General features: G+C 37.7%; 1 protein-coding gene across 2 annotated transcripts in view; it reads right to left on the reverse strand.

The window, feature by feature from the left end:
- LOC122555895 (cholinesterase-like) overlaps positions 1-12428 on the reverse strand; it is a 30201-nt gene extending 17773 nt beyond the window's left edge. The window contains exon 1 of one of the 2 annotated variants that reach the window (XM_043702148.1): positions 12169-12428. In XM_043702148.1, the coding sequence (XP_043558083.1) occupies positions 12169-12345 (177 nt within the window). In that variant the 5' untranslated portion in view covers positions 12346-12428. The other variant, XM_043702149.1, reaches the window with a different exon arrangement.
- Between the last annotated feature and the right edge of the window lie 557 nt (positions 12429-12985).

The following is a 12985-nucleotide window of genomic DNA, read 5'->3' on the forward strand; positions in this document are numbered from 1 at the left end:
CGATTGCTTCTTCCAATGTATCTTCAGATCCACAGACTAGCAGGTTATTTGTGGTAGCTTATATTTAGTGAAGATCACAATATTCTTCTGGAGCAGTGGAAATACCAAATGGTATTCGGTACCATGATTCAAATCACCCGAACTGTGTCAAGAAGTCGTCAGTAAACTGCTGCTTTCATTCAGCTGCACTGCCCATTATCCATCTTTTGCATCCAGAGTAGTAAAGGCCTTTGCTTTGACAAATGTGGCAACATTTCTTCAATGGTTGACTTGGGGTAGTGAGATCTCTTTTGAGCTTTATTGAAATCCTTTGATTCTATGCATACTTTCAGCTTTCTGTTCTTTTCTTCCTACTTCTATGCTATGGCTAATCCAATCAGTAAGAGTGGTGATTTTATTTATTATTCCCTACTTGTTCAGCTCCTCTACTTTGTCTTTAAAGCTAGACTTGAGAGCATTTGGAACCCTTCTACAAATGCTGAATTGATCTCATACTCTCATTGACTTTGAAATTACATCCACCAGGAAGACTTGTAAGAACATCTGTGTAATCTTTGAGGGTATATTCAGCAATCTGTAGCTTAGTGGCATGCAAAATGCTGCAAATCTCTTCTGGTATACATAAAATAAGATTACCAGTCCAAAATGTAGGCTTGTTTTAACGGAGATGGATTATGTTTACCATCTATGATCTGGAACAGTTGATCTTTGGTCTTCCTGATGCACTGAGCTCTCAGTTTTGTTTATCCTTTTGGGATGAGTAATATTGTATCATATGGTTACCTTGCTATAGGAAGGATGTTATTCAACTGGAAAGGATGCAATAAAAGACTTACGAAGATGTTACTAAGACTGGAAGGTTTGAGTTATGAGGAGAGGCAGGATAGCCTTGAATTTCTTTCCCCTAGAGCGTCGGAGGCTGAGGAGTTACCTTAAAGAGGTTTATAAAATCATGAGGCGTATACATAAGGTGACTAGTGAAGGCCTTTTCCCCAGGATAGAGGACTCCAAAACTAGAGGGCAAAGGTTTAAGGCAACAGGGGTAAGATTTAAAAGGGGCCTGTGGGGCAACATTTTCACACAAAGCATGGTGTGTATTTGGAACGAGCTGCCAGAGGAAGTGGTAGAGGGAAGTACAATTAAGTTTAAAATACATTTATACAGGAAAAAGATTGAGGGAGTTATAGGCCAAACATAGGCAAATGGGGCTAGTTAAGTTTGGGAAACCTGGTCAGCATGGATTAGTTGGGCTGAAGGGCCTGTTTCCATGTTGTATGACTCTATTACCCAGCCTTACCTTCAAGGTGTTGATTTTTTGATCACCATTTTTAGCTAGTTCACACAGGTCTGTGAACCTTACCACATTGCACGAAGAATCAATGTTTATCTGATACTTCATATTCATTTGATGCTGTCCTTCCACAGTCATCATTCCAACAATCATAAACCATTTACCAAATTTAGACTTGACTGTATCAAACTGCAAATGTTGTGAAAAGATTCACCAGAATCATCATCTGAAATCTAACAGCCATCTTCATAGATTTGCTTTGCTTCTTTCTAGTGATGCAAATGTGTGCAATATCATTTGGCTTCTTATAGTTAGAACATTGCTTTCACCATGCTTGACATGTTTCTGTTTTTTTTTTGTGTGGTACCCTCTGCAACATTTACATGTTACATATTGCAGTTTGGCCCTGATCATTCTACTGGCTCTTCTGCAAATATTTTTCCCTTTTATTTCCATTATGTTTTCTTGTTAGAGCTTAACTGTCTTTCTACATAATGTAAAGCCTCATCCATTCTCCCATTAATATTCTTTAGCTGATGACTGACAACCTCAGAGTTTCTACACATTGATCATTTTCTTGAAAGTAAGTTTCTCTTCTCACGGTGGGATCATTTACGCACAAGACAATACTGTCTCTGAGAAGATTATTTTACAGTTGTCCAAAATCACAGCGATCAAAGATATCTCAGATGTAATGTACAGTGTGTGGTATATCATCATTTATTTTAAGTTTATGTTTGAATTTTGAATTGATGATGTAAGGGCTCTTTTGTGTCTCAGTACGTGTTTCTTTTTAAGCTTCAGGGAGACACAAATAGCTGAAAATAAGTTTTTGTAGTTTCTGTTTTGGGACAGATCTTCAAATGGATGTATAAAGCAGTGTCCTGAATACAGAAAAAAAAAGATCTTTTTAGAAAAAGGAGTTTAATAATATTTTAGAAAGCAGTTTAGGTGTCTCAGTGGTTAGCACTGCTGCCTTACAGTGCCAGGGATCCGGGTTCGATTCCCGCCTCGGACGACTGTCTATGTGGAGTTTGCATTTTCCCCTTGTCTGCGTGGGTTTCCTCTGGGTGCTCCGGTTTCCTCCCACAATCCAAGGATGTGCAAGTTAGATGAATTGGCATTGCTAAGTTGCCCATAGTGTTACGTGCATTAGTCAGGAGTAGATTAGATTACTTACAGTGTGGAAACAGACCCTTCGGCCCAACAAATTCACACCGACCCGCCGAAGCGCAACCCACCCAGACCCATTCCCCTACATTTACCCCTTCACCTAACACTACGGGCAATTTAGCATGGCCAATTTACCTAACCTGCACATTTTCAGACTGTGGGAGAAAACCCACGCAGACAGGGGGAGAGTGTAAACCCCAGAAGTGTGGGGTTTGGATAAAAAGTTGAAAGAGAATATTTGAAGCTAAGTATGTTTAAACTCAGGCTAATGAAAGCTCCAGGAAAAAGGCCATCAGATTTGCTAGATTGGGAGTTGAAATCATCATTAAATTAAACGTGTCAAGATATAAGAGAAAATGATTATTCTCTTGTGTGAGCATGGTACAAAAGGTGTTTTGGGTACTATATACTTGCATAACTGCGAACTAAATTTTTGGGATTAATGGAATAATGTTTTATCATATATTTCAAAATCTCTACACTTGCATTATGCATGGACATTTGGGTGTCATCAAATAAATATAAACAGCAGGGGGAGGTCTATTAACATCAAAAGTCGTGTCTCATTGGCATCATCAGCACTACAAAGTGAAGTTAACAATAATGTGAGGGGGAGGCCCAAGCTATAGAAATCTTAGCAGCAAATCTCATGCAGTGTGTGCTGACTCACCAAATTGTGATGGAGATTGACTCCTTTTACTAATCTCAAGTTTTACTGGGAAATCTTCAGCCCACTCATTCTTTCTTGTTACATTGCTATATTATTTGTCGAGCTAGGAAAAAAATTGTGATACAAATATATACGTCAAGGTGCCACATTCACTGTTGCATTGCAGACATGTGTCAAGTAACAATATATCAATTTATCAGTCTGCCAGCTACATAGATCAGTGCATGATATACACTGAATGAAGCTCACTCATTTTGAATGTAAAGTTAGGGCTTCCCAAACTGTTGGTCACAATCCCCAATGTGGTTGTGAAGTGTGAGGCAGAGATAGCTGCTATGGAACTCCAACTGAGGGTTTACAGCTAACAAGCTTTTTCAAATCCTGTGTCCTTTAAAGAAAACAAGCATTACACATGTCCTAACTTGCCAATCTAACTGGCGTGTAGTAACACCTCTGAACATGTTGATTAGAAGAATAGGTTAAAAAAAATTAAAACCGCCTCAAGGAGGCCCTCTTGCAGATCAGTTGTAGTGTCCCCATCCCTGGAGTGAGAGGACCGGATTCATCCCACCTGCTCCAAAGGTGTGTAATAACATCTCTGAACAGTATGATTAGAAGAAGAGCTCTTAAGAAAGAGAAAAAAATGAAGTAGTGGTAATTTCCCGATCCCTGAACCAAGAGGGCCAGGTTCAGTCCCATTTGCTCAAGAGTTATTTAGTAACATCTTTGAATAGGTTGATTAGCAGAAAAAAAAGTTACAAGAAGAGGGAAAAAAATATAAAATAGTGATAAAAGCGAAGAGAGCTGGAGGTCTGGAGTGATTTGATGTTACATGTCAGGCTGAATCATTCCTGAAGAAGGGCTTATGCCCGAAACGTTGATTCTCCTGTTCCCTGGATGCTGCCTGACCTGCTGCGCTGTTCCAGCAACACATTTTCAGCTCGGATCTCCAGCATCTGCAGACCTCACTTTCTCCTCTAGGAATATTTAACCATTGTTCATCTATGCAATAATCTAAATTTATCTGCTAGTTTCTAATTTTCCATGCATAACTTAATCAAAATAATTTTGGAAAGTGAAACATTATAGATTATTCTAAAGACTACTCAAGTTAATAATTTATAATAACTTTTCTAGTTTTGAATTCAAAAAGTACCCTTGTAATCAGATTTCAATTGGATCCATATTGATGTGATATAAGATTGTCAAAATTACTGATACAGCAACCAAACTGCATAGTTTCTTTTACATACTGCAAACAAGGCAATGCAAGGGACAAAGGACAGAGATGTGAAGAAGAGACAACAGCAAAGGACACACTGCTTCTGGTTCCATTGTGGAGTTTTAGTGTAGTTCAGCTGCACAATCATGTCAATGATACCAACTTTCTGTTCAAGTGCATTGGCAGGACATAAAGTATCTAATCATGGTATAGACAAAACAGTGCTTCACAAATAATCACGCCAGTGTCTTAAGCACTTTGTGGCAAATATAATCAAGTACAGAATGAAAACTACATTTAATTACCCAAATTTTAGCTAATTAGAATTCCTGTTTCCATTTAATACGAGTTCTAAAAGGGTGACAAAATATAAACTAATAACCTGCTTTAACCTAATTACATAGAGGTAAATGATTTGCCAAGTACTGGCATGGATTGTATTAAACTACATGAAGTAAAATTCTATTTATCCAACACTTAGAACCAGAGAAAAACTGTAGTCATATAGTAGAATTATTTTAAGGTCTTTTGTTACCCCACCCACCACCGCCAAACAGTGCACACTGATAATATGATGAAGAAAAATCAACAAGTTTGAATACAATAAAGATACTATTCAACCTGAAAATGCTGCAGTCTTATTTTGTTATGAACTCAAAATCTGGTCATCCCTTTAATCAATTCAAAGGAGTTGGGCACTGTGCTTTCCATGTTTCAAAAGATTATAAAGCTGAACTCGTCTGAACAGCAAACTGGAACAGCTAAATGAAAAAGTACAAAAATGATACTGGGTGTCTGCTATTCTACATTTTGGAAGCTGTGATATCTAAAAATCTTGTGAAATATAGTCCTAAACGTCATTTGAAGTTTGGAGCCAACAGAAATCATATCAATGATGACCTCATACTGTTCTCATATGGGAAAAACAATTGTGTGACTCAAACTGCTATTGACAGACAGTTGTTAAATAGATTTATTATATAGGCCATTTGTATGTTCTTTTGCTTTTTTTTGTTGTCATCATAAGGCATAATTTCACTGCCAGCTGCATCACCTGCTACAATTTATCTTTTAATCTATAAGAGCTTCAGAGTAGAAGTGTTCAGTTCAAAACAATTCCACCATATAAGGAATATGATTTAATATAGTATTTTGGAATACAGTAAGTAGGGAGTTATACCATTATATGAGGTATTGATATTGAAGCAATGCCATAATGCGAAATACTCAAGAAAAAACTTACATAGGCTTCTTCTAGTTATTATCCATAGTATCAGTTTTAAGAATTGTTGAGTGCTGATCGTAGAAAATGCATTTTTTTTAAAATTGGATTTATTGTTACATACTCACAATGCTCACAACTTATTATAAAGCTACATAACTTTTAAAAGACATTTTGAGCAAAGAGGTGTGATACTGCCTAAGTTGGGGGATAGCCACGTTCATTTCAATATCATCCTTATTGTACATTACATGAAAAAAAAGGACCTGAACTAATTTTACTCAAAATGATTAGGGAAGCATCCAAATTTTTTTTGCACTTAGACTAATTCCTACTTAGGTTGGGAAATATCCAGATGCAATTAGTTGAAGAACAGCCATGTGGAATTTCTGCAAACGCAACAGGTATTACACATAAATGCTAGAATTTCCAGCCCCACTTCACCTTTTGCAAATAAATAAATTGATTACTGTAATATGAAAAGAAAAATTAAATAGTGAATGTGTGTTTTGTTCTCTTAATTTAAAAGAGAAGGAAAGCATTTGCATCTCAATCTGGGTAAACAGAAAAGAATGTCAAGCCAGCACACAATTACAGCACTATTGAACTCCCTTGTTGACATCATTAGTGCAACACCACTAATACATGTAAACAGAGCAGAAAGATGGACGCATTAGAAGCAATTTGAAATCATATGTGATGAGAAGATTTTCCAAATCATTTTTATATGCAAATTAATTATATTACAGGTATGAATTTAATTGTAATATACAAAATAAAGTATGGCATTTAAACATCCTGATTTCGCTGTGCTGCATTTTGAAGTATTCATAAAACTTTTTGATTGATTAGTTGTTTTCAAAAATGTTGGTTGTAACAACCAACATAAGAAGAGTTATATCTCACATTGGTTTATCATCTTTGCCAGTAACGAGATCAAGTCGATCAACCAAGCTCATTAATGGAAGAAAATACATATAAGAGTTGATGGTAAATATTCTACAATGTTAGGTATTATTTCCTTATGACATCTCTTTTTGCACCCAACCCCTCATTGCTTTTATGCTGTGGGAACAGGTCAGTGCTACTGCCATTGGTCTTTGTCAGAGCATGTTATAATCCAGAAAAGACAAGACGTGATTGAAATGTGTATGAGTAACAGCATCTTCCAAACCATTGACTTCTATGACTTCAAAAGGAAAAGGGCAGCACATACATGGGGGCACCACAACTTCCAAGTCACAGACTGTTCTGATTTTGAACTACATGGCTGATTCTTCACTGCCATTCAGTCAAAAGCCTGGAACTTCCTAACTACATCAGAAAGACCACAGCTGTTCCAAGGTGGTCACACATCACCACCTTCTGAAGGGCCATTAGGGGTAGCCAACAATTGTGAACCTTGCTAGTAACACTCACATCCCATGAATGAATTAAGAAAAAACAAAATATGGGGTGATGATATAAGCAGGTTATTTATCTTAAACTGTGTTTGAACCGGAGAATACAAATACAAAACAACAGATACAACAAGAATCCAAGTTAGAATAATTTATTGCCTGACTCCAAGAGCTGTGGGTATGTTTAATATGCTCAGTAAAAAAGTAGATTATTGACTGAATCTTATAGACGTGGGCGCAGCATGATTATGGCCAAATTTGTGGAGCAACTGGACAAAAATATTGGCGACATTGAACGTGATGTCTTTTGTTTGTGACAAATATTACAGTAGGACTCTCACAAAGCAGTGAATTAGCAGTTAAGGAAGATTAATGCTAGTTAAAGCTTACTAATGGTAAAACTTGCCTCATAAATATTCAGCCTTTTATTATACCATTTCACCAAAAAAGCTAGGCATTGAGAAATATTGATGTGGAAACCACAGCAGCTACCTGCTGAATCCAACTTCCCACTAGTTTTGTATGAACTCCTGTTGATAATCAGGCATTATCAACTCAGGGCATGCTCCATTAGCACTGGCCAGACACGTCCTATGGCATTGCTCTTCTTCCAACACAGTTGCATATTACTCTACACTACCAAGACTACATTAACCCAAACAGCAATCTCAGACCAGAATAGCATAATGTGGTGTCATCACTTGTACTGCTGTTCCTCAGTAAGTGAAAGTCCCATGTCTATACCACCCTATCTAGCAGTACCTTCAGATGTCTGTCTGCAAAGCAGGGCACAAATTTCCCTTGTTTGTGATGTCTGGGACAAATGTCAGTAACCATGCAAGGCAGCTCCAAACTCACAGTTGGATGCACAGATTGTTAAAGATGGTGCTAGCGCAAGGGATGCCTGTGAATTCTGAGACATCTAGTGAGTGGTGAGTTATTCTAAAAATGGTTTGGGGTAAGGTTGAACCAGAATTGGACACGAGGGCTGCTATAAAAGCAGGGGTAAGTAATTAATGAGGTAGGTTTACTAAGAAAACCAGAAATTTCTCGAGGCCTCAAGGTAGGAACTGCACCAAAAACACTAGATGCAACACAGACATCACCAAAATAAGGTAAGATTCAGCCTTTTGTTTTATTCAATTAACTTCTGGGAAAAGTATATTTTATTTTTAAAACATGTTGAACCATTGTGGAATGTAACCTGTCAGAAACTTAAGTGTAACTTGTAAAGTCACTTTTATAATCTGTGGGCTTGCTTAATTACCCTGGTGAGTGCATGCTTGTTTGGGACAAGTGCCAAAGATTCAGAAATTTCACAGAGCATTGTGCTTCATTGGAATGCTGCCTAAAAAATCAAATACTCTTGAAAATATATAAAAAAAAAAAATTTTTCATTAAAACAAAGGTGATTGTAAGTTTTAATTACAGTATATTTAATTATGTCCAGGCGATTCACTTATGCCCCAGTAAATAAAAAAAAACAGAATGAAACTCTCGGATTATGAGTTGTGCATTTATCATGTGTTAAAACTACAAATAAATGCTTATTAAACTGGGTAAATATTATCTCTTTTTAACCTTCACAATTCAGCTTTTTGGATTATAAGAAGATTATTTGATGGATGAATTCAAAATTATTTCAGATTAGATAAGATTGATAGAAACATAATTTTGAGTGGTTGCTGGTTCCGGAATGAGTGAGCATTGAAGTAAGATCAAACATCTTGGTCAGAATATTTTTTTTTTGTCTTCCATCCTAATACCAAACCTCACAAGTGTCAATTTATAAATTTAAAACAAAATGTGCCAGTCACAAAATAACCAGTTCTACATGCATTCTATTTATATTGCTCTAAAAAAGTGTCCCACATCACAATTTAAAATTAATCCTACATAGAAGCCAATAGTCAAGTCACCTGACAAAATTCATGCTATCCAATACGATGTATCAATATCGATGGGTAGCATGAAGAAATATAAGGAGAAACCTTGTTAGATTAAAAGGCTTATTTAATAATTTTCAATCATTCCACATTATATAAATTACCAACATTAGAAACTTTACCAAATAAAACAAAGATTTATAATTTATTGCAACAATGACCCTTTTGAACTATCTATAATTGTAAAACCACGTTGTAATCAATAGAACATTGCATTTGCCAACATACCATTCATAATATTGTACAAAACTATCAAATAAAAACTACAGTCATCCTCCTCCAATGTCTCACTCAAGTAACTTCTTTGTGGGAGCACGACATTGTGTGTTTCAGTTGGCTATTTGATGCTAGAGTACTTCACCATTTATAAAGGTTCATCCAACTGACAAAATATATCATATAGTAATTAAGGGAAGGTACTATGACTGTTTTTTTCCCAATACTGCATTAGGATACTAAGATCAATTATATTATCATGTAATAGATTAATTTTTTTTTAGGATAAGCTATTGACTTGTGGCAAACATGTCAGTATCTCATTATTGAAGAAATGCAATAGTTCAACTATTTTTATATGCACTCAACAGTTATTGCAGATTAGCAGTTCACAACTTTGTATGGACTCTTCAACTTGACAGTACAACTTCAAATATGAATTATTGATGTTTTCCTGAATTAAAGGTACTCATCATAACATCCTATTATATCTCATTGGAATTATAACATATAATTTTCTTTATTACATGTGGGATATAGGTAAAGTAATCATAATTCCTTTTGCAGGGTAAATGAACTCACACCAGTATACAATTGTTTCAACCAAGTGCTGAGTCAACAAGAATAAAAACTATGTGAAGGAAATATATAATTGTTTTTGTATTAGCTAAAATGTGCATACAAGAATGAAATGTGCCTGCAAACAATGGTAGATGTTACAGACAAATACATAAGGTGCTGTGAGGGTGTAGATTAAGCCAGATATGTTTGTACAAACAGTAGTTATAAGCATCTGTTTCCCACTTCTGCAAAAACAAAAACAAACCTCAATTCAAAGGTCATAAGGCTCAACATTGTTGAGGAATGGGAGGAAATGTCACAAGTAAGGGAAACAGATGGCAGTGAAGGAGGATATACCTAACAATGGACCACAGCAAGATGTGGCGAAATGGCCAAGTAAAACTTGTACTTTGTTATGCACAAGGCTGGATAAGGCAAGAGATAAACAATAGTAATGGGCACTGGGTTTAGAGTAGTGGGAAGAGGGAAGGAGAAACGAATCCTATATATGTACTTGCTAAACTCTGCGTGTCTATTTTAGGCACCGCGCTTGTAAGCGTATAATAAACGATACTGATTGCTTCAAATCTTGTCTCGGACTGAAATTATTGAAGTGAGTAAGCTTTGTTTCTCACATTACGTTATTACAAAATCAATTTTTTTTCAGTTTCCAGTGACCATTAACAGTCAACAGATGAATCACACATCTGCTTCCATTACAAGTTTTCATGGAAGAGGTCTCAGAGGTTATACAAAGCTTGAGGGGATTCCACTCCGCATCAAGTACGGTTGACTAAGGTACACTCCTGCTCTTACCACCTGCCATAACATTTGAAGGATTTGCAGGAGATTATTCAATTCTTTTGGCCGCTTTACACATGCAATGTTTTTTTGACTCGTTCATGGGACATAGGTGTTGCTAGCTAGGCTAGCATTTATTTTGCATTTTATAGCATTTAAGTAGACCAAAACTATTTACAGTTTGCAAGACTTGCCTAGTTTCTTTTTTTTCATTCACAGGATATCAACTTTTCTCGTTAGGCCTGCATTAATTCCCATCTCTAATCGCCCAGAGAGCAGTTAAGAGTCAACCACATTGTGAATCTGGAGTCACAGTAGGGCAGACCAGGTAAGGATGGCAGTTTCCTTCTCCAAAGGACATTAATGAACCAGATGGGGTTTTCCAACTGTCAACAGCTCTTAATTCCAGATTTTTAAAAATTTTACTTGAATCTGGGTCCCCAAAATATTAGATTAGAGTGGTTCTGGAAAAGCACAGCAGTTCAGGCAGCATCCGAGGAGCAGTAAAATCGGCATTTCGGGCAAAAGCCCTTCGTCGATTTCACTGCTTCTCGGATGGTGCCTGAACTGCTGTGCTTTTCCAGCACCACTCTAATCTAGACCCTGGTTTCCAGCATCTGCAGTCATTGCTTTTATCTCCCCAAAATATTAGCTACCTCTCAGGATTAACAGTGGCAATACTACTAGGCCATCACATCCCCTCCAATGGTCATTAAATCTGGAGTGGGACTTGAACACCAAACTGCTCACAATGGCACACAACTTCCTCCAAATATTTATACCAGTGTAAAAATCAATACACTGTAATTTACTGCATTTGTTGACATTAATACTACAGTGTGGTAAAAATAACTATAAACGTTTGCAAACATTATAAACTGCACCATAAATATTTTATTATAAATTCACTTCTGCAATATTTTGACCTGACATGTAAATATTTAAATAGAAAATGGAGATCAACAACTTCTATTATTGCTAGAAAACAAAAGTTCTTTATATGCGACAAAACTTGTGCAAATTGACAAATATAGCCTGTTGCTGTTTCTATAGTTCGCATTGTTCAATCACATTAGTTTTAGTTTTGTTTGCAAGTACAGAAACGTAACACTTGTGCAAATACACAAACGTATTTTGTGTAAATACCTAAATTTGTTGCGTCTCACTGCATCCTCACAGAAAGATGCTTGAACGGTTTACACACTCTGGACTGTGCCAATCTGTTCACACCACAGTACATAGACCGAGCTCACACATTTCTCATTTTAGGTTTAATTTCACGGCTGTTGAAATCAACGCAATAACTTCGAGTGGAAGGCTGAACTCTTGTGCAGTACTAAACCAAGAGTTGAAATCGTTCCAATCAGCCTTTCGCTCGTTTCCCAGGGTGTAACTATTGCTAGACAACGTATTAAGGCACAGGAAGATCCCACGGTGACCCTGAGGGATGACAGTAATCCGCTCGGCGCCTCTTCATCAGCAGCCATTAAGTAAACGAGCAATTCTAAATCCTTCTAAACTAAAGAGAAGGAAGACTGAAATTTGTCCACACACAACTGTCACAAGTGACCGGCCAAAGTTGACGGTGAGCGCAGCGGCAGAAATAAATACCCGATGAGTCCATCACCAATCCAACGCCCCCCCCACCGAAAATCCCGACACCTACCTCCCTGTAGTGCGCCCTCACCGCCCAGCCTCTCGCGGCTGCTGTCTCCGTCTCTGCGCGCCCCTCGGCCCAGTTTTCGCGCCGCGCGCACCACCAACCGCCGCGCCGCGCCGCGCGCACCACCGCCACCACCAACCGCCACGCCGCGCCGCGCGCACCACCAACCGCCGGCGACATCGCGGAGTTGGTGGCCGGCTGGGAGGCTTCGGGTCGAGTTGGATGAGACAGCGCAACATTCCGAAGAGAAAGCGCAGACAAACAACATCGCGTTTTAGGCTTTCGCAACCTCCGACTTCACTCTGGGTCCTTGTGGGAATTTAAAAAAATAACTTTGATTGTTCTTGACCAGAATGCTGTTACACTCAAATGCCAGCTGTCACTGAAGACGTGTACCAGGAATACTGATGTGATTTAGGTACATGCATTCTGGCAAAGAAAACTGCTTTTCAGAATGGCATAACTAAACAGGTTCTCAGTCTGTTGGGATGGACAAGGTGCATACGCTGGTTTGGGATAGCTGCACTTCTTTCTCTGGAGAAATATCAGCAATGTGTCTGAAAGATCAGACAATTCAATGTATAGTTAAAGTGTTGATTTAGTGCCCCAGAATAGCATTTTTCTGCCAACAGTTCTGCTATGCCAAAGAACTATACAACCACTGAAGGACACTTGCATGTAGATTAAGTATCAAGATCTAAATCCATGACTTCCACCTGCTTCCAATTATTTTGAGTTGTACATGTGTCATATGCATTTTTCATGCCTACACAGCCCCACTTCAAAGCACAGGCAAAATTTGTGTTGATATACTTCCAGA

Source organism: Chiloscyllium plagiosum, chromosome 13 (genome assembly GCF_004010195.1).
Source record: "Chiloscyllium plagiosum isolate BGI_BamShark_2017 chromosome 13, ASM401019v2, whole genome shotgun sequence".
Lineage (NCBI taxonomy): Eukaryota > Metazoa > Chordata > Chondrichthyes > Orectolobiformes > Hemiscylliidae > Chiloscyllium > Chiloscyllium plagiosum.